The following is a 22,635-nucleotide window of genomic DNA, read 5'->3' as shown; positions in this document are numbered from 1 at the left end:
ACAGACACTCAGTGAGAAAGTCACAGAAGCTGAGAGAGAAAGCTGTGGATATGGAGAGGAAGCCACTGAAGTCAGAAGCTGGAAGCAACAAAACCCAGAACAGAAGGGAGAGACAAGCAGACGCCACCATTTGCCTTGCCATGTGACAGAGAAGTCCCGGATCGCTGGCAGCCTGGATCGCCAACAGCCTGTCTTCAGGAAGAAGGTATCGTCTTGATGATGCCTAGATTTGGACATTTTCACAACCTCAGAACTGTCAGCTTGTAAACTAATAATCACCATTATAAAAGCCAACCCAGTTCTGGTATATTGCATATTGGCAGCATTAGCTAATTAAAACAGTTCTTCTCAGCAACATCAAATAAAAGATACTGAGTACTCCACAAGGTACAGAGCGCTGCCAAACACCTTAGAAAATTTACATGACATGAAGAAAATGTGGTTCTTGCCCCATAAGGAGCTTACAGTCTAGGGATCTGACAACTCATAGTCTAAGAGTTAAGTGAACAACAAAGTGATTCATTAAGTCAAATTCTTCATCGCCTAGAAGCACTGTGTTTGAATCATTTTAGAATTTGGAATTAATCCAATTAAGGTAAGCTAGATTTAGTTGAGAATTCTTTCAGGCTCATATAGTTTTTATTAACAACTATCTAGTAAACAGAATTGACCTAATAGATAACTGAAAGTAAAGACTAGATCTCTTGAAGGGGAAGAGCTAAAACAACTCACTGTGGTTACTTAATTTAAAAAGCAAACATACTGAATTGTATAACTAGGGTTATGCTAGTTTAAAAATAGGCCAACTATCGACACTGCATTCCCCTCGTGCTAGCATTGTTCATTTAAAACAGTGAATATTAAAATATGTAGATTCTACATCTGACCCATGGAAAGCTCACCACGAATCAAAGTTCTGAAACTAAATAGGAAATAAATGGCAATCCTATCTACCTATATCAGAAAAGAACACAGAGTATCTTTCCAGATGTGCACACTCACCACTATAAGGAGAGGTATGCGGGTTTTAAGGTTTCACAATCAGTTGTCAGAAAAATAGCAGTTATTTTTGTGGTATTCTGTTAGCATCTGACTCATTATTTTTAGATTATGCAATTTAGTAGACATTACAAAACCATCTGTCAGCTACTTTATGGTAGCTGAATACTCATAAAAATTTGTAATTATTCTGAGATGATTCCAACTTTAACCCTAGAATCATTATCAGAAAGAATAGCAATATGATGTAGAAGAACAGCTAACCAACATGACTGAAAATATGCTCACTTTTCAAAAAACAACCTGGTCATCTGGGAAAATCATGGCTATAGTTTGGAGCATACTCCCACATGGGACACCGATCGAGCCAAGACATGTGATTTCCAAGCAGGAACACTCAGCTCAGTATGACTCTAAGCCACCTCTGGGGAGCAGCTTTTAAATTTCCAGACTGACCTTCTTAGGCAGCATAACTGCACCAATTAATTCTTCTTAAAGCAGTTTCATATTATCCTACCCACAGCAACCCAAAGTTGGAAGTTAACTCAAAAACCAAAAAAGCATACTGGAGCAGGAGTGAGCAGATGTGTAAGCTCTAGCACATTCTTATTGCCATATTGAGTTTGAAGATGAGCATCTCCTACCTGTAACAGTGTTGTTCCAGGAGACAGGGTAGGAATAGTGGTAAATTAGAAAATAGACTATTGCACAATTAATAGAACAGTGAAAACATGCCTCAAAATCTATATTAAGCCCATAGCCAAAGGAGTCTTGTATGTCAGCAATGTGCTGGACCTGAACTTCTGTGGTACAGCTGTGCATGAGAATTACTCTGGTCTACTGTTATGGGTACAGCTCTCTTCCTGCTTGTTGAAGGGTGAGTATGCTACATAGAGCTACAATGGTTTCTACTGAGTGGTAAAATTCACAGAAGTTCCAGGACATTCATGTCAGGTTCATTCCTTGTGCAAAGTTTGATGTAGATGAAGATAAAATGGTTTCTTAGTCAACAGCTGCAATTTCTTTCTTTTAAAGTCAGTGGACATCGTGTATAGTTCAATTACAAGTGGCCAGGTTTAATTTCATCCATCCCCATGAAAGCATAACACTTGTGATGCTGGTAAATCTTTTCTTAGGCTTGTAGTGTTTAAATTGAAAGAAGATAGCTGCACCTGTGGTTAATTTTTCATCATGCTTCTGGAGCTCGATGTCCACGCTGAAATGAAAGTATGTATCTTCTTTTTTTCAATCACAGGAATATCTTGCACAGAAGTTAAATCTATGCCATTCAGATCTTTTACACTAACTGTAATATAGGGATCGATGCACTGCCCAGCATCTTTCAGATAGACCTTCTCAATTCTGATAGTGAGGGACATCATTTCTGGTTCTGATGGCAACCTTGGTAATAAAGTATCGGGAACTCTAGCAGGAAAGGGATCAGTAGACCCAGCTCCAGCACCACCCTCTTCTTCATCATCTTCAAATTCCAAATTTTCTTCTTCACCAGCTGCTAAAATTCTTAATGGGACAGGCTGAACATCAAATGGGAATTCTTTATTATATGTAAGAATATTCTTTAGGATTGGTTCTATCTTCTTCACATCCTCCAGTTTCTTCTTGGAACTGTGTGGACTATAAAGCTGAAATTCCAAGAAATGTTGCAATTCTGCTATTGTTTTCTTCTTCTGTGAATTCGGAATTATTATGAACTTGGGCCTCTTTTTGTAGATGTCTTGCTAATATCTGATAGTCATCCATTGCCTCCATCAGCTGGCCCCAGAGTCAAAGTTGGCGCCTTTCCTAAAATTCATGCCCCAGTGCTGCAGCAGACTTCTGGTCACTTCCGACATGGCCAGTCCCCACCACGTCCCTTCCTGCCCCCATCCCAGCAAGGCTGGGCTCTAAAGCACCATCTTCCCTGGGCCTGGCCCCGACATCAACAGGGCCAGGAGGATCCACTAGGGTCACACTGCTATCCACCAAGGAGCCATCCAAGTCCATTCGCCCTAAACAATGCCCTCATAAACAACCAATGGGTCAAAGAAGAAATCACAAAAGAAATTAGGAAATAGCTTTGGACGAATGAAAACAAAAACACAATAGACCAAAACTTATGGGATGCAGCAAAGGCAGTGTTGAGAGGGAAATTTATACCTCAAAAGGCTTACAACTAAAAAGAAGAAAAATCTCCAATTAGAGAACTAACTTCACACCTGAAGGAAATAGAAAAAGAAGAGCAAAATAAACCCAAAGTGAGCAGAAGGGAGGAAATAACAAAGGTTAGAACAGAGATAAATGCAATCAAAAATAAAAATTTAATAGAGAAAATCAACCAAACAAAATGTTTTGAAAAGATCAATAAAATCAATAAACCTTTAGCTAGACTGACAAAGTAAAAAGGAGAAAGGATACAAATAACTAAAATCAGAAATGAAAGGTGTGCCGTTGCTACCGAATCCACAAAAATAAAAAGGATGATAAGAGGATAATATACATAATTACACACCAACAAATCAGATTCCTAGATGAAAAGGACAAACAAAAAAAGGACAAAGGTATGGTAGGAGTATTTTGGAAGGAATGAAGTTATTTCAGGATATTTGTTTTTCCCATTGCTTTGCTTTGTTTTGTTTTGGAATTTTTTTTTTTTATTTGATAAAGTAATTTTAAAATAAAAAAAGAAAGGACAAACCACCTACATTGACTCCAGAAGAAATAGAAGAAAGATCTCAACAGACCAGTAACAAGTAAAATGATTGAATCAGTAATTAAAAATCTCCCCAAAAAGAAAAGCCCAGGACCAGGTAGCTGCAGTGGTGAATTTTAATTCCAAGAAGAATTAACACCAATCCTACTCAAACTCTTCCAAAAAACTGAAGAGGAGGGAACACATCCTAACTCATACTATGAGGCCATCATCACCCTCATACCAAAGCCAGATAAAGATACCACAAGAAAAGAAAATTAAAGACCAGTATCTCTTATGAACATAGATGAAAGAATCCTAAAACAATACTAGCAAACTGAATCCAATAGCACATTAAAAGAATTACACACCATAGTCAAGTGAGATTCATCCCAGGTATGCAAGGGTGGTTCAACATCAGAAGATCAATTAATGTAATACACCACATTAAGAGAATAAAGGGGAAAAAACACATGATCACATTGATACAGAAAGGGCATTTGGCAAAATCCAGCATCCCTTTTTGATAAAAAACACTCAAAACTAGGAATAGAAGGAAACTTCCTCAGTATGATAAAGGACATATAGGAAAAACCCAGAGCTAACAACATACTCAGTGGTGAGACTGACAAATTTCTTCCTAAGATCAAGAACAAGACAAGGGTGCCCTCTGTCACCACTGTTATTCAACATTTCCTGGAAGTTCTAATTAGAGCAATTAGGCAAGAACAAGAAATAAAAGGCATCCAAATTAGAAAGGAAAAAGTAAAACTTTACCTATTTGCAGATAATTTGATCCTATATAGAGAAAATCCTGAAAAATCCACACAAAGTTACTAGAGTTAATAAACAATTCAGCAAAGTGGCAGGGTACGAGATCAACACATAACAATTAATAGTGTTTCTATACACTAGTAATGAACAATCTGAAGTGTAAATCAAGAAAAAATTTGATTTATAATAGCAACTAAAAGAATAAAATATCTCAGAATAAATTTAACCAAGGATGTAAAGGACTTATCTGGAAAAACTACAAAACATTGCTAAAAGAAGGTCTAAGTAATGGAAGGACATTCCATGTTCATGGATTGGAAGACCAAATATAGTTAAGACGCCAATTCAACCCAAAGTGATTTACAGATTCAGTGCAATCCCGATGAAAATTCCAACAGCCTTTCTTGCAGAAATGGAAATGCCAATCATCAAGTTTATATAGAAAGGCAAGGGGCCCCAAATAGTCAAAACCATCTTGAAAAGGAAGAACAAAGTTGGAGGACTCACATTTCCTGATTTTAAAACTTTCTACAAAGACAAAATAATCAATAAAGCATGGTACTGGCACAAGGACAGACGTGAATTGAGAGTTCAGAAAAATACCCTCACACTATGGCCAACTGATTTTCAACAAGGGTGTCAAGTCCGCTCAATGGGGAAAGAATAGTCTCTTCATCAAATGGTGTGGGGAAAGTGAATATCCATAAGCAAAATAAGGAAATTGGAACCCTATCTCACACTGAATACAAAAATGAATTCTAAATGAATCAAAGAACTAAATATAAGAAACCAAAGTATAAAAACCCTAAAAGAAAACATAGGGAAACAACTTCAGGACCTTATGTAAAAGCATGAACAATAAAAAGAAAAAATAGATAAATGGGGCCTCATCAAAATAAGATAGTTCTGTGTATCAAAGGACTTCATCATGAAGGTAAAAAAAATTAATAAATAAATAACCCCCAGAATGGGAAAAATATTTGGAAACCACATATCTGATAATGGTTTAATATCTATACTATATAAAGAATTTCTACAACTCAATAATAAAAAGACAAACAACCCAAAGAAAAAAAGGAGCAAAAGACTTGAATAGACATTTCTCCAAAGAAGATATACAGATGACCAAAAAGGACATGAAAAGCTGAAGAACATCAATAGCCTTTAGGGGAAGAAGGCAAACCAAAACCACAATGAGATACCATTTCACACCCATTAGAATGGCTACTTAAAAAAAAAAAAAAAAGAAGTATTGACAAGGATGTGGGGAAATAGAACACTCATTTATTATTGGTAGGAATGTAGAATGGTGCAGGTGCACATGATCTGGCAATCCCACTTCTAGGTATATTCCCCAAGGAAATAAAAGCAGGGACTTGAACAGATATTTGCACATCAATGTTCATAGCAGCATTATTCACAATTGCCGAAATATGGAAGCAACCCAAGTATCCATCAACAGATGAATGGATAATCAAAATATGGTATATACATACAATGGAACATTATTCAGTCATAAAAAGGAAAGATGTCCTGATACATGTGACAACATGGATGATTCCTGAAGACATCATGTTGAGTGAAATCAGCCAGACACAAAAGGACAAATATTATATGATCTCACTGATATGAAACAATTAGAATATGCAAATCCCTAGAGTCAGAAATGAGACTATCAGAGGCCAGGGTAGGGGGTAGGGAATTAAGAATTAATTTTTAATTGCTATAGAGTTTCTATTTGAGGTGATGGAAATGCTTTGGTAATGGATGGTGGTGATGGTAGCAAAACATTGTAAATTTTGTGCTAAAATTTCAAATATACACTAAACTGTATATTTGAAAGTGGTTAAAATGGGAAACTTTACATTGTATATGCTACCAGAATAAAAATTTTAAAAACCATAGAACTATACAACACAAACAGTGAAACTAATGTAAACTATGAACTACAGTTAATAGTATAATTATAATGATAATGTTCATCAATTATAGCAAAAGTACCACAATAATGCAAAATGTTGAGAATAGCAAAACCTGTGTGTGTCAAGGGGGATATGGGAACTCCACATGATTTCTGTAAACCTACAACATCTCTAATAAAAATTTAACTAATCAGATAAAATAGCTGAGAAAGTGTTGAAAGTAAATAATAATGTCCTACTAGATATTAAAACATACCACAAGTTGTGCTATTAGTAAAGGAATAGACATATAATCAGTGGAAGAGAATAAACAGCCTAGAAGCAGATCAAAGTATATATGGGTATGTAGTTTAATATAAAGGTGACAATTCAAGTCAGAAAAGAAAGAATGGATCATTCAGTAAATGGTCTTGGGAAAACTAGATAGGCACATGGGGAAAAAAAAGTTATATCCCTACCTCACACCATATTCCAAAATAAGTTCCAAATGGATTAAATATCTAAAATACTAAAAAAAAAAAAAAAAAAAAAAAAAAAAAAGTTTAAAATAGAAGAAGAAAATATAGGGAGATATTTTAATAATTTAGAGTGAGGCAGGTCTTCCTAAGACACAAAACCAAGAAGTCAGAAAACAGAAGACTGATGGATCTGATACTTAAAGATATAAAATTCATGCATGGCAAAAGATACCATAAACAAATTTATAAATCATGTGGCAGACTGAGAGAAAATATTTGTAACATGTATTACAAAGGTTAAATGTTCATTACATGTAAATATTTCTAAAAGTAAGTATATATAAAAGGCAGAGAGCCAATAGAAAAATAAGCAAAGACTGTGAATAGACAAATCATAAAAGATGGAATACAAATGACCAATAAGCTTATGAAAAATACTTGGCCTCACAGAGAAATATCAGGGAAGTAATATTTATCTTTCACCCCTCAGATTGGCAGATATAAATATTCATTTTACTGGGTGGGGGTTATATCAGAGAAATGGGCTGCATGTGCCTTTCTAAAGAGCAGAGGATGGTGGGAAAGGCATCAATTTCTCTTTCTCATCAATGCTCCAAGTATTTCCCACTCGCTCTACTCAAAACATGCCTGAATGGTCTCACCATCATCTATTCTGTTGAATTCTTTCAAGGGCAATTCAAATGGTACCTCTTCCTCCATTATTCCCCCACAGAGCACTGTGCCACTATTATAACACATTATAATATGTGCTAATGTCTACACTGTATCAGCTATAAATAATTAAATCTGTCTCCTAAATTAGACTGAAAACTCTTTCAAGTCTTTTTTTTTTCCCCTTCCCTGTATCCCAGTGCCTTGCCCAGAGTAGACGTTTTTAAAACATTCACCCACTGACGCCCCCAATATGGTGGGGCAAGTAAGAGAGATAAACTTATAAACAGATAATCACAATTAAAGCCCCCCCCCCCCACCAAGAGATAAGACTCATATGGAGATCCTCATACAGAATGCTATATGAGCACTGGGGTGGGAGAGACCGAATCAGTCCCTATGGTTCTCTGCGAGGTCTTAACCCAATGTTGTATTCTTGCCATACTGAAGACTTTCTAGTTCCTCACCTGCCCTGCCCTTGCATGCTGCTTCCCATCCCTGGCTTTGCTCATGCTGTCTTCTCTACTGGGATTGCCCTTGATCTTTGTTCACTTGGCTGACTCAGCTCAAATACCATTTCCACCAGGAAAACTTCCCTGCCCTCTCTCCCTCTCCCCTCATTCTGAGTTAAGAGCTTCCTCAGCACTTCCACTGAACTCGGTGCACACAGCTCAGTCTTATGACTTAGAGTGTTATAATGGAATTATCCGTGTAAGGTATGCCTCCCCTTCAAGACTATAGACTTATGGAGGACAGGAACCAAGTCCTATTCATCTTGAACCTCCCATCTCCCCTTATCACAGAGTCTGGCCCATCGTAGTTGCTTGTTAAATGTTTGCTGAGAACCAAACTGAAAGAAAGCAAGATGACATGACCTATTAAAAGAAGGGCCAGCAGCTCTCCTCATTAATTCAACAAATTTCTTTTCACCTGTCAGACACTGCTAGGACCTGGGGAGAGTAGCGAGCAAGAGACACCAGCATTGTCCCCATCAAAGCTGACAGCTGGGCTTCACTTGGCTGGAGCCCAGAGTGTGAATTAGGGGAGTGACAAGAGATGTACCTGGACAGTCACCTGGGCCTTGTGTGCCAAGCTAAGCAACCAAGTGAAATCAGGACTGGCAGGCGGGCAGGAAGGCCTCCAGGGCAGAAAAAGTCAATTGGATGGATGATTGTATGGTGTGTGAATGTATTTCAATAAAACTGAATTTAAAAAAAAAAAAAAAGTCAATTGGACAGGTCAATATGCAAGTTCTCTGTTCTTCTAGAGCTTTTCCTCAGGCCCTGGGCAGGGTCTCTCTTTTCTCCCCAGTGACTTGGGGCCACACTCACCTATGGGCACGATGATCCCAATGACAGCAGCAGTGACTGTTGAGCCTATCTTGCCACCTTCGTTGCCATCTGCAAAACATGGTCATTTGGAGAATGATGCTCCTTCACCTTGCTGGCCTCGAGCTGTAAGAACTACCTAACTGCTTCTCACCCGCATTCCAAAATGATGACCCTGGCTCATGGTTAATAATTCAGCCTTTCCAGACCCTATCAAGTGGGGCAAGCAGGGCAGAGGTCATCTCCAATTCACAGATTGGGAAATAGGATCTTGGGGATTCACAGATAAGTAGCAAAACTGAGACTTGAACCCAGGTCTCATGACTACAAGTCCCATGCCCTTCAAAAGCACCATGGTGGGAGGAAGCTGGGGCTGTGCTGGCATAGCGAGTACTTAGGTCTTTGTTGCTGACTGACTAGGTCAGTTGTCTTTTTCAGTCAGAAACTGTTGCTTTGTCTCTGTTGCTTTTGGTGGTTTGTCTATCCGCATTTTATCAGTTATATTTTTAATAAGTAATTAAAATGGGACACAGTATATAGTGTAGTGGAATCAAGAGCACAGGCTCCTGGGTCAAACGTTTTGTGGTCAAATCCCAGCTCTACTACTCACCACTTGTGTGACCTTGGGCCAGTTATTTTATATGTGAGGCTCAAATAAAATAAGGTCTATAAAAGCACATTCTAAACTGAAAAGTGCTTTGAGGTGTACTGCATTTTTTAAAAACTACCTCATGCCATCTTTTCCTCATTCTAACAACCATCTTCACAACAGCCCTGGGGGCCACGATGGGAGCTATCACCTATGTTTGCTTCGAGAGGGGAGATGGTTGCACAACGGGAATGGCCCAAATCCCCTCCCCTCAGTTTGTTTCTCCAACTCAGTCCAAGGGAAATGAACTAGTAAGGAGGGGAAAGAGCTGGACTATTTACAAAGCATCATGTGGAAATGCTGCTGTCCTCTTGCGGCAGGGCACGAGCAAATCCTGGACAGCGGTATTAACACCTAGAGCCCCGGGAGGCCTGGTGACACTCCCTTGTGGGGGGAGCTCTGCCCCCAAGGGAGGGCCCGGGATTCACGTCTGCTCCGCCTGCTTCTCCAAGTTTCAGGGTAAGTGCTTAACTCTGGATATCCAGCTTCCGTTGGCAAAATGGACCCCGTTGGAAAGACACTGCCAAGCCACTTGGTTTCTGGGCCATCCATGTATAGAAAAAACTTTAAAAGATAGTTTATCCTTCTAATGAACTCCCCCTGGAAGGTAACTCAATTAAAAAGGCATTTGCTGGTTAATGAGATAGAACATTTCTAGCAGTGACAATTACTGCTCCCAATGATTTAATAAGTGCTGAATGTAATTATTTTCATTTCAGGTTTTGGGAAGAAACACAGGCAGGCCATAGTTATGGATATTACAATCTGGGGAGGCTACCATGGCTGCTGGGAACTGAGATGAGAACTCCTGAAGTTTTCAGACCTGGGGGACACTCCATCATAAACACAGATGCAATACCCAGAGTCAGCAGAGACTGTATGATTGAGCACTTCCATTTATTCTGTCTCCTGTCAGTTAAGGTAAGGGGTATTACTATTCCCAGTTTATAGGTGAGAAAGCTGAGGCTTTCCTTAAGACCCACTGTAAATTAGGGCCCCTAAGACTCCTAAACCACAGGTTGGCACTGTCTGTCCCTGTGCTTCCTCAGAGATATCCAATATTTCTCCAGCTCTGGTGTGATCTCCTCTTCCCACACATTCCCCCATCCTGGCCCATTGAGCCCTGGCTTCCTGAGGACCCTCCCACGTCATGAAAGAATGGAGAACTCATTTCCTTACAGTGTTGGGAGTGGTTGCTGGATGCAGGGCTTGGGGTGGATGGGCTCATGCTGGGAGCTCTGGGGACACCAACTGAGCTTGGGGCTGCAGTTGCCAGGCTCGGTGTCTCTGTGCTGTGGTTCTGGTAGCTGGAGCCGTGGACGGTGGTCCCAGGAGCTCTCATGGTGGTGTCTACCGTCCCTGTGGTGGTAGAGGCTAACATCGTAGTTGAGGTAGATGGAGGTACTGGAGGGGAAATAGCATGGAGGTCACTTGGACACAAAATATTGTTGCTTTAGTGCCTAAGCTACTTGCCTCTATGAGTTATACTCATGCACTCATCCTTCAGGGCTCAGCTCAAAGCCCAATTCTTTGAAGCCTTCTGTAGTCTCCCTGAATGGCCTATGATCTTTTCTTTAGCTGAATCCCAAGTGCTTTGCCTATATTTATACCTGACTTTGGTTTCCTAAAGATAAGTCAATAAACCAAAGCTGTAGGAAAAGGTGTGGGCAAGACCACCGTAACAGCCAGGGAGTTGAGGGGGGAAGCATATAAATCTAGAAGGATTTTATACTCACATTGCTACACTAGTGTGTTTAAATTCTCACTCCACTTTCAACAATAGAACCTGGAAATCATAAATGATGCAGCAGGTTTATGCTCTAAGAAAAGACCTTGGCCTCGAATCAAGATTGAGGAATAGATATAAATTTATGAGGTTGAAGTATTAACCAATGACGTCCCAATCACATCATCAAAGGGTTTCTGTGTCCTGTGCTAAGTTTAGGTGAGACATAGGCAAGCACTTAGTCATATGTACATGGTAGCAACCGAAGCCTTGAGAATCAGGGGTTCTGAACTTAAGTTCTTCAATGGATTTCCGGAAACCTCTCGAAAAAAATAAAAATGTGGTGTGCGTGTATGTGCGTTTTTCTTGGGAGTGAAAAGAGAAAGCCTTAGAAGGGCCCTGGGAGACATGAGCATACAAGGAGAGTAAAGAAGAGGAATCTGCAAACACAATGGGCAGCCAGAGAAGACAGAGGAAAACAAGGAGCATACAGTGTCCCAGAAGCCAAAGAAAGATTTCAGCAGGAAGGGGCCTGGCACTGCTGGGTAGCTTTCCTTACCTCGGTAGCACCTCTTCATGTCTGGGCCCAGCCACATGGTGTCAGGACAGGCACACGTGTACTTGGGAGAGAGGATGGAGATCCGAGGAGCGGGAAGGCACAGGTATTCACAGCCTCCGTTGGGCTGGGCACCCAGCTCACAGGCATCTTCAGCTAACAGCAGAGAGAGAGAATTGGGGCGCCGATAGGGCACGCGAGGTCCTCCTTCCTCCCTCCCACTCTACTGGCTCAAAAAGCTTTCTCCGTGACTTTTGCTGGGCACTCACCAGCACTGTATCTGTGCTTTATCCCCACACTCTCATTTAATTCCTACAACTCTAAGAGGTGGTGTTATGCCCCAGATTGACAGAAAAAGGCATCTAGGCTCAGAGAGAATGAACTTGTCAAAACTCCATCTCAAGTTTAAAATCTCAGTTGATTGAATCCTCATACATTCTTGGTAGGAGTAGAAAATGATAAAGTCACCTGGAGAAAGTGTCTGGCATTTTCTTTTGAAGTTAAAGACACGCCTACGGTGCAGCCACTTTGTTCCCAGGGGTTTCTCCCAGGTAAACGAAAACCCCCAACCACAAAAGGACACAAGCCTGAAGGTTCATGGCACCCAATTCAGACCCAGAAGCCCCCAACTGGAAACAACCCAAACACCCAAAACCAGGTGCATAGATAAGCGAAGTGTGATCCTGCCTGTTTAGCGATCGGCGATAATAAAAAGGCATGAATTCTGGAATCGCACGGTTACACTGACAAGTCTCAAAACCAAACTGCTGGGCAAATGAAGCCAGACACAAAGACCCCTCGATGGAGGACAGCATTTTTAAGACTTTCTACAACAATCAAAACGAGTCTGCGGTGGAAAAAAATCAGGACAGGGCTGTCTCTGGGGGCGGGGGTGACCTTGTCTTGACCAGGAAGGGACCAAGGAACTTTCTAGATGCTAAAGTAACATTCTATATCCTGGAAGGGATTTGAAGTACACCTAAGATTTGTGTATTTCATCAGATGTACATTTTACCTTTAAAAAAAGATTCTAAACAACAACAAAAAAACCCACAAAACAACAACAAAAAAAAAAAACAAAAAAACTCCATCTCAAGTAATGCTGGAGCCAAGATTTAAATCCATGGCTCCAAAGCTCATGTTTCCCCCATGCCACACTTCACCTCTTCTCTCTCTCTCATTTAAATTTCTAGGTTTAGAATCAGGCACCAACCTCATCTCCTTATCCTCTTTCCCATTCCCCCCCCTCACCCTGGCAGCCAACATCTCAGGAATAGTTAGAATTAGTATATCCTAGTGATAGTGGACCAGACAACCTAGCAGTAGGATTCCTGGATTCCATTCCCAACCAACAAACTGACAAACTGTATGGCTCAAGGTAAGACACATACTTTAGCTGCTCCTACTACACAACGAGTACAAACAACAAATGAGAAGCAATGTGTCATGGCAGAAGGAGTCCTGGAATCAGACCTCTCTGCACTCAACTGTTAAATCCAACTCCATAAAACTGGCTAACATATGACCTTTATATCTTGATTTATTTTTTTCCAAGCGTCATTACCACAAAATGTGTGAGAGCAAAGCCCTCTACAAAAGGGATTGTTGTTGTTCTTGAGAGTTCTGAGACACGCTGCCTAGTGGAGAGGCCCTAGGACCAGGGAAGGCTCACCTCTCGGCTGCTTCAGCTCATGGAAGATGACAATATCATGTGGATTGTTGAGGTTCTCAGCCAAGGTGGAGATTTCCAGCCCATTGAGCCGATTTGCACTGAAAATGGCCTCATTCTCCAGGTCTGTCCAGTATACTCTGTCCTGTGGGGTACAGACATGGAGATGGGGGGCCTAGAGCCTAAACCTCAACCAGTGGGTTCCTTGGGCTCGGCCCTAAACCGTGGCCACAAGAACTGTCCTCACATCTCCCGAGCTAGTCTGTCCATGGATTCATAGTAGGACCCTCAGCCTCTGATCTGTGGTGTATGTGCTCTTGGTTCCCTTCTGTCCCACAGGGTCACTTTGTGATTTGGTGCTTTGGCCCAGGGGCCACCAGGCTGTTCATTAATGCTGAGGTAATAGGTCTGCTCCTTGGAGCCCAGCAGAAACCCAAGGTTGGTCTCGACGGCTGTTACCATTACTGGGACTTGGCACCAAGATTGGAAGAGAGGTTTGAGCTACTGAGGGCTGTTCTCTGCTGAGCTTCCTAGAGCCTCTGGGTGCCCACACATGTTGAGTACCTATGGTTACTCCATTCAAGCCGTGACATGCCTCTATAGGCAAATTCACATTTGCAGATACAACTGTGCATCCTCATGCACAGATCTAGGCACATACCCAAATGCTCACCTACATACATAAAAGGCACATGTGTGCCTAAATAAGCACTTGTCTAAATATCGGTGTACATATTTACACATTCACATACACTAGCACATATGGGAATGCACACTTAAACACTGATGCATTTAGATATACACATGCACATATACATGCTTTACACTTACATGCACACATATGCACGAGCACATACACATGTGTCTGAACACACACCTGTCTTCTGAAGCAGGGGCTGAAGTTGGAGGTGGAGCTTTGCCCACAATTTCAAAGCAGTATTGAATGATGTTGCTCCAAGCAATATTGCCAATGGCCATCAAAAGACCACTGTCCCCTCAGTTTCCCTCCCCTTGGTGGCAGAGTTTCAGGGAAGAGGTTGGCAGGCAAGACATTGGTTGGTTCTGGTTTCCTCATTCCCCGAGGGGGAAGACTGTTAGGATCAGGGGACAGGAAGATTTGGACTCCTCACTTTCCTGGGTGCTTCTTGAGGATTGAGACAGTGTCTGATTCACTACTATGTCCTCAGAGTCCAGCAAAGTTCAGTAAGTGTTGAGTTGACTAGCATCTCTCAGACCATTCCCAGCAGAAAATGATTCTAAGTAAATGTATATTCCTTCTCTCCCTCCCTTTCTTGGGTACCTTCTATCTATGTGAGTACGATGCTGGGTGCTAAAGATACAGAGAGGAAATATCCATAGTCTAGCAGCTCACCCTGTGAACGTGGGAAGGGAGCCCAGGAAAGGATGCCAGGTGGACAGTGGGCTGCAAAGCCATTGTTTGTAGGTGGCTCACAAACTGTGATCACACAAGTCAGCTGGCCTTCCTGTTCCTTTGTTTCCATTTGGACAAGCCTCAGGGACTCATCCTATTTCAACAAGCCTTTCCTGGACTTCAGCTTCTTGGTAGAGCCACCACCCCCCACCCCAATTGGGTCTCACCTCAAACACAGCTATCCCAAAAGGGTGGCTCAGGAAGTCGGCAGAGGAAATCAGCATCTTTCTGTTGCCTCCATTGAAGTCAATGCTGGATAGCTGGTGCAGCTTGGAGTCCACCCAGTATAAGCGCTGGCTCAGCAAATCTTAGGGAGGAGAAAGGGGACGGGGTTCAAGTCATGACATTGGCACCCCAGCCTAAATCTCCACTCCGCTGCACCCCTTCCCTGCCCACCTTCCCAGGCTAAGCCTCAGACTGAGGCCAGTCCTCGTCAGCCATCAGGGAACAAAGGTCCTGGCGCCATGAGGGGATCCAGAAACATAACAGTGGTCGGGACTGGGTTGCTAGAACAGACTCCCAGTCCCAGGAAGGCAGGGCTCACCTAGGGTGATTCCATTGGGCCATTCGATATTGTCGGACACAAGTGTCTTCCGGTCCACACCGTTGAGCCCAGACTTCTCAATCTTGGCCTGGTATCCCCAGTCAGACCAATACATGAACCTAAAAGAAAAAGAACCCCATCTGGCTCCTTGTCTGGGGACATGATTGGTCTGGATGACAGTGACCCACAGAAAACTCAGGGGCTATGTTCAGTGGGACCGGGAAGGCCTCTGAAATCCTTTGCAATCGTCAAATCTTAGAGTTAGTGGGAGCTTTGGCCTTCAACTCGTCTGAGCACTGGGGAGGCCTGAATTCCCTAGGAGTGCCAAGCCTCAGCTGAACAGCTTCTGTGACAGCCCTCTCTCTCCCTTCTGGCAGCTCTGACTCGAGCTTTACAATTTCGAGCAGGAAGGATCCTTGTAAACCCTCTCTTACTCTACCCAGGGTCACACAACCAGTCTAAGCTAGAACTCTGTCCAGGGTTTCTCTCTCTCTTTTTCTTTGAAACATTTATTGAGCACTTACTATGTGCCAGGCACTGGGCTGAGTGGTTTCACTTCATGCACTTACAATTGCCATCATCACTGACCCCTCTAACCCAGTCTCTACACAGCAGACAAAATGAGCTTTGAAACACGGAAATAAGCTGCCATCTCCATTTTGAAAACTCAACAGTGGCTTCTCCTATTGCCGTTAAGATAAAATCCCCAATCCTTACCACAGCTTACAGGGCTCGGCATGATGGGGCCCTGCTCGCCTCCCCAGCTGTCTCTCTTGCCACCGTCCCTTCCAGGTCCTGTCCCTGCCCCACAGGGCTTCTCTTCACTCCTCCAGGTTCTCCCTGTTAATATGCCTTAAAGCACCCTGTTCTTTCTTTCCATAGCACCTACGTAATTGGTAACATATGCATGCGTTCATATGGCACTGCGCATTTGTCTAATGTCTGTTTTCCCCACTTGTCTGTAAGTTCGCTAAGGGCAGACTCTTTGTCTTATTTCTCACTTTATACCGTGGCACAGAGTAGGCTCTTATTTAATATTTGTTGAATAAAGTATGATTTTGTTCTAGCCTCTCCACAGCCCCAGGAGGGTACAATGATAGCCCCAATTTACAGATGAATCACTGTGGCTAACATCCCTAAGATCACATCACTAGGAAGTGGTGGACCTGGCTTCAAATTCAAGCACTCAGGCTCCAAAGCTAGTGTGCTTAACCGTCCCCAGAACGGACTCTCCGGAAACCTGGTTTCGAGCCAAGGCTGACTCTGGGTGAGGGGCTGGGTGGCTGTCCTGGATCCTCTCCGTTTGCTGCTTCAGTCCACTCTCCACCTACCTCCATTCTGCTCTGCACCAAAAAGCTGACCCACATGGATCACAATGATAGGCTCGACTCCCTGCCTCCTGGTTTCCAGTTGGGTTCAGTTATTCGAGGGTGGGAAGAGACTGAGGCCAGGATGTATTCCCGACTTCCCTCTACAAGGCTGCCTCTGTCGGCTGATGCTCTAAAGGTGACCCTCTCTAGCCCACTCTCTCCCCAAGTCAGGTAACCCTCCCTGCTCTGGGTCTCTCAGGCCTAGGGGTGGTTAACAGCCCACTCCTTTGTAAATAATCCCAAATTATCCTAATTTGAGTGTATAGTAGGTTTCCCGCTGGGACCCTGCTGGATCCACAATGGATCAGGCTGGGCTGGGTGTAACTACATGGTTCAGGGCACAGGATGTGGCAGGGGCCGCACCAGCGCTATGTGAGAACAGACAGAGAACAACGAAACCTCACTCACAGGGTGGAGGTGAGGGTTAGATGAGATGCTCGGTATTTGTCGAGTGGCACAAATACCCACCTGATGCACACTCAATACATGGCAGCTGCCAGTCACTTCCCAAGGCCTACCACAGCCCCTCATTTGACTGTTCCCCCCTCCCCTACCTAGCTGCCCTCTCTGGAAGAAGAGTTTTCTTATCCTGATTTAACAGTTAAGGAAACAGTGTAGGAAGCAGCTGGTGATCCTGGCAAACTTAATATGAGGCAGATGCTAAAATAAAATTGACGCCTTCTCAAGACGTCCCCACTGAGGGAGGGAAGGAGGCCCTGCTCCATTCAGAATCCCTACCCCCCACTTTCTCTGGGTTACTGGGCCCAGAAGTTTAAGGGTGACAGTGAGATACCGAGGGGTGGCCAGAGCAGGGCAGCCTGGCTGGTGAGGAGCCAGGAGACTGTGGGCAACGGGTGCAGGGGTGGAGGTGGACAGCCTGCAGCAGAACAGACTCAGGGGTCATGGTCCCCAAATCATGCTGGCTGTCTTGCAGAGCAGGGGGTAGCCATGTTTTGTGCAATTTCAGAGGCCAGTGGAGGATGTCACAGGAAGACAGATTTTGGAATGTAAGGAAGAGAAAGAAATCTACCAGCTGTCCCCAATGAAGCAGGCCCAATGGGAGGTAATGAGCTCCCTGTTCCTGGAAGTATGAGAGCAAGCAGGCACTGGATGCCCACCTGCAGCAGCCTGAGGATTGCCTTCCTGCCCCAGGAGCTTCTAGCAGGCAATCTCTAGAGCCCTGCTCTACTCTGAGATGCTCTGATCGGGGGTTAACAGATTGAGTGGACCCACGTGGATTTTCTTCCCCTTCACGTCCTGTGTGTCTGAGCAGCCCAGAAGCCTTCTAGTGCCCTCACAATAGCTCTTGTGGACTGAGCACGTCTGGTGGGAGGAGGGGGCACTCACCCTCGCAGGGGGTCGACAGCGATGGCCCGGGGTTCACTGAGGTCACGGCTGAAGAGAGTGCATCGGCGGCCGCCATCGACTGTGGCCACTGAGATGGTCTTATTGCCCGAGTCAGTCCAGTAGAGGTGCTTGTGGACCCAGTCCACAGCCAGGCCCTCCGGAGAGTGCAGCTGCTCGTCAATGAGGACCTCCTGCTCTGCGGGGTCACTGGCCTTGTCTATGTGGGCACTAGGAGCAACCAGAGCTGGCCATGGGGCACCCAGTCCACCCAGTCCACCACTGGCCCATCCGGAGCCCCCTGTGCATCCATCCCTCCTCCCTCTTCCCGCTGGGCCAGGACAGCGGATTTCAGAGGAATGTGGCTGTTCCCTGGGCCACTGTGGTGGGGTGTAGGCTTGAGTCAGCCATAGTCCGTGGCCTGGAGGAACTCAATTTAGTTGGGAACAGAAGCATGCAGCCAGATAGTTACAGTACAACATGATTACAGAAAGCGCTAGGGGCTAAGAAGTAGAGACTCCACCATCCTGGAGGGCTGGAGAAGGCTCTGCAGTTGAGTCCTGAAGGATGACGTCACTAGGAGCACAAAGGACCGACAGCCCTTCTGAACAGCGGGACCAGCATGTACAAACGCCCAGAGGTGCATGTGTTCTGGAACAGTGACATGTTCAGTGGGGTTGGAGCTGGTTATGGGTGAGGGCATAGGTGGGATGTTAAGACTGGAAAAAAGTGCAGGCAGGGGCCACATCCAGAGGGGCCTGAGTGCCAAACTAGGGAAGCAGGACTTTGTCCTGGAGGGGAGAACTGAATGGTTTATAACAGGTCAGAGGAGGCGGTCAGCTCTGCCTGACAGATGACAGTGGCACCTGTGGAATGTGAGACAGATTGGAAAGGAAGAGAATGAAGGCAGAGACCAGTTAGGAGGCTGTTACAGTATCCAGGTGAGAGACAAAGAGAGTGAAGGAAAGCTGTGCTGTCGAGAATGGAGGAACACGGCTAATAATACAGCAGACACTCAGAGGCAACGTTAGCAGGACTTTCTGTCCCCCAAATGCTGTTTTTCCCCAGATTTTCTTCTCCCCATTGCCCTTTCTCTGGGTGACTACTTCCACAGTGCTCGCTGTCATCCAAAACTCTCTGACTCCCCAATTCCAATCCTGACAATGCTTCCAGCTCCAGATTGTAACAGAACTAACTCCCTTCGGATGTCCCAGGGACTCCTCACCCTCGACATGTCTGAAACTGCTCATCCCCGTTCCCTCCCACCAGCCAGCCCGACGGCCCAGCCCCCAGCCCCTGCTCCTCCTCCACTGCTTCCCGGGCCAGAGAACAGCTCCACGGTCCACAGAGACCTCCCGAGCCAGCCTCCCACCCAGCCTGTCATCAAACCATGCCTCTGGCACAGGCCCTGATCCCGCTCTGTTTCTGGGTGTGTGAGCTGAGTGGGGGTCTGTGTGTTGGGGGTGGGTAGCACTTGGCATATTTGCTCCCAGCCATGGTGTGGCATTCACACCATCCTTCATGCCTGGTCATCAGGACAGAGAAAGGACATGGTTGCCAAAAGGGGGGCCTGGACATGCAGGGAGGCAGGCTGGTGGTGGCTGAGCCTCCTTGTGTGTGTGTGAGGAGTCTTCGGAGAGGCCTTCCCAAGCACCACAGTCCACCAACCAGGGCATCAGACACCGTGAAGGGCTTGGGCTGGGGCAGTGCCCTCCGTGCTTTCCCCGACCTCTAGGCTGGGCCAGAGCCCTCCTCACCAAAGCCAGGGAGTTCTTCCTTTCTGCCCTGGCTGAACATTTCCAGTGTCCTGCACTTAAGGCGCAGGGGCCACGCTGCCTCTCCTCCTCCATCAGCCACCCTCTCCCACAGGTGAGCCGCCACTCACCCGTAGATCTTGCGGTAGGAGAGGTCACACCAGTAGATGCGATCAGTGGCGACTTCAACGTCCAGCGCCACGACATTCTTGAGCATGGGGATGAGGCGCATGTAGTCCCGCTTCACCAGGTCTATCCTCCGGACCTCGTGCCGGTTGGTGAAGATTAGGGATGGGGTCCTGCCAGCTGCCATGAGGGTAGGTTAAGAGAGAAAGAGTCAGTACAATAGGCATGGAGTCTGGAGAGCAAGGCTCTGCCACTGGTTTGCTGGGGTGGCCTGGGCTAAGCTCTTACCACGATGCCACATTTCCGGTAAAATAGGGATCATAATTCTTACCTCACAGTTTGAGAAGCAGATGAAATAATGGGTATAAAAAGAATAAAACGCAAAGCACCATATCTATCAGAAGTATTTTTATTCGATACAAACTCCCCCCAAATCTTTTACACCTCCCCATTTCCCCCTTAGGCCTGCCGCAGTGTCGGGCCCCATCACTGGCCCCTCTAATGCACCTTGATTCCAGCCACCTGGCTACCTGCCATTGTGCAGCCATGGCAAGGCCCTCCTGCCTCAGGCCCTTTGCTCAAGCTGTCCCCTCCAGCCAGAATGAGTTTCTCCCCAGCAACCACCACCTTCTCTGCTGGGGGACCCACTGCCATAGTTCAAGAGGGAGCTAGCTGAGCAAGTGTTATAGAAAGATGACCGAGGCTGCAGTATGGGGGACAGACTACAGGGCCGGGGGTGCCTGGAGGGAGGAGATCCTCAGGGAGGCTGTCATGAGTCCTTAGTTGATGCAGAGGGTAAGTGAGGGTGTGGCAAGAGGAGAGGCTGCAGAGGTAGGCAAGGCCCCATCATGAAGAGGTCTGGGAGCTGGGTGAAGAATTTGGACTTTCTCCTGAGCCAATGGCAGGAGTGGGATGTGAGTTAGCTGTAGGATTAGACTTTAGGAAGATCATCAGTGACCTAGACATCCCTGGCCACTCCATATGGAGGGTCACCATCCCACAGGCCTATGATGGCCTGAGTCCTGGCTCCCCCAGTCTGGTTGTAGACACATCGGGCCACTCTCAGTCACCAGCATGGCATGAGTGGCCACTCCTAGTTACATCTGTCCTTAGAGCTGCCTGTGCCTTCTCACTCTGATTTCCAGCCACACACTTCTGCTGTCTACATTGTCCCCATCACTATGCATCTGTGCGAAGCATGGGGCAGGGTGGGAACAACACAGAGACACATAGAGCTGGCGGCTGGGTATGTGACCCTGTGGACTGTTTCAAAGTAGGGTGGGGTAAGAGGGAGGGCACGGTACAAATAGAGAGCACAGAAAAATAGAGCTCAAAGTGTAGGAAGGGGAAAGGAGGAAGTCTGGGCTCTAGGCCCAACTCCGCCACTGACAAACTGTGTGGTTGTCCTCATCCAAAAATGAGAGGCATGGTAGTTTACCTCCCCGAAGACAGGAGCTGGGTTAGAGAGCACTAAGAAGTGCCTTCAAGCTAAGGGCTGCAACTGTGACAGGCACCTTGTGTTTATGATCTGAGTTTTTGTGTAAGGGCGCATTAGGTGTCTGTGTGTGCAGGGTTTGTGTATACATGGACAGTTGTGTGTTGCCTCCACTGCATGTATTTAATCTGTGTCATATAGCACATGTGACCCATGTGGGAATAAGGACAGGTAACAAGTTACACGTGATGTGCTCATGTATGTGTTGTACATTGTTTAGTTTGGGTGGTATGATTTTTGGGTTTATGGGCTACATATCAAGTATTGTGGCCGTTGTGTTGTTTTATTCTATATGTTGTGTATTATATTTGTGCCTCTAAACTCCAGACTAATCTATCTAACTGCCTACTCAATATCCCTTCTTGGATGTCTGACAGTTTAACATGTCCAAAAAAAGCCTACTATCCCTGCAAACCTGCTGCTTTCACCATCTTTCCCATCTCCATAAATAGCAATCGTATTTTCCTCATTGGTTTCATCAAAAGCCTTGGAGTCATCTTTGACTCCTTTTTTACCTCTCGCAACTCACATTCAATTCATAAGCAAATCCTGTTGGCTGGCCTTTGCAGCAGATCCACAACCTGTCCACTCATTATTCCCACTGCAGCCACCTGCTCCAAGCCACCATCCACTCTCCTCTGGATCACTGCACTCATCTCTTGAATGGTTTCCCTGCTTCCTCCCATGTCCTTCCACAGTCTATTTCCAACACCACGGCCCGAGGGAGCCTGCTAAGATGTCACAACGTGTCTCTCCTCTGCTCAAAACCCTCCAGTGGCTTCCCCCTGACTTAGTGTGAAATCTGGAGTGTGAAATCCAAGGCCCTATCAGATCTGCCCTCAAGTCACCTCTGACTTCATCTCCTCCTTTTCTCCTTGCTCCAGCTGCACTGGCTCCCTCGCTGTTCCTTGAACACACCAGGCACGTTTCCGCCTTAGGGTCTTCGCACTTTCTGTTCCTTCTGTCTGAAATGTTGTTCCTGCAGATGACTGCCTGGCTCACACTCCCTCGCCTCCTTTAGGTTTTACTCACACGTCACCCCCACGAAGCCTTCCTTGGCTTCCCTCTAAAACTGCAACCCACTTCCCTCCTGGACCTCCCAATCCCCCTTCCTCATTTTATATTTAT

General features: G+C 45.1%; 1 protein-coding gene and 1 pseudogene across 9 annotated transcripts in view; both read right to left on the bottom strand.

The window, feature by feature from the left end:
- Window positions 1-22,635, bottom strand: part of LRP8 (LDL receptor related protein 8) — a 93,364-nt gene that overhangs the window by 16,082 nt on the left and 54,647 nt on the right. For all 9 annotated transcript variants that reach the window (XM_037827180.1, XM_037827183.1, XM_037827181.1 and 6 more), the window contains 8 exons: window positions 20,018-20,192; window positions 18,136-18,363; window positions 15,419-15,537; window positions 15,042-15,181; window positions 13,446-13,587; window positions 11,777-11,929; window positions 10,671-10,895; window positions 8,846-8,914 (listed from right to left, as the gene is read on the bottom strand). In XM_037827180.1, coding sequence (XP_037683108.1) covers window positions 8,846-8,914; window positions 10,671-10,895; window positions 11,777-11,929; window positions 13,446-13,587; window positions 15,042-15,181; window positions 15,419-15,537; window positions 18,136-18,363; window positions 20,018-20,192 — 1,251 coding nt within the window. The remainder of the gene's footprint in view (window positions 1-8,845; window positions 8,915-10,670; window positions 10,896-11,776; window positions 11,930-13,445; window positions 13,588-15,041; window positions 15,182-15,418; window positions 15,538-18,135; window positions 18,364-20,017; window positions 20,193-22,635) is intronic.
- On the bottom strand, window positions 1,956-2,852 carry LOC119527303 (annotated as a pseudogene).

Source organism: Choloepus didactylus, chromosome 2 (genome assembly GCF_015220235.1).
Source record: "Choloepus didactylus isolate mChoDid1 chromosome 2, mChoDid1.pri, whole genome shotgun sequence".
NCBI lineage: Eukaryota > Metazoa > Chordata > Mammalia > Pilosa > Megalonychidae > Choloepus > Choloepus didactylus.
Note: the sequence above shows the minus strand (reverse complement) of the source record. Positions and strands in the feature narration are given on the sequence as shown.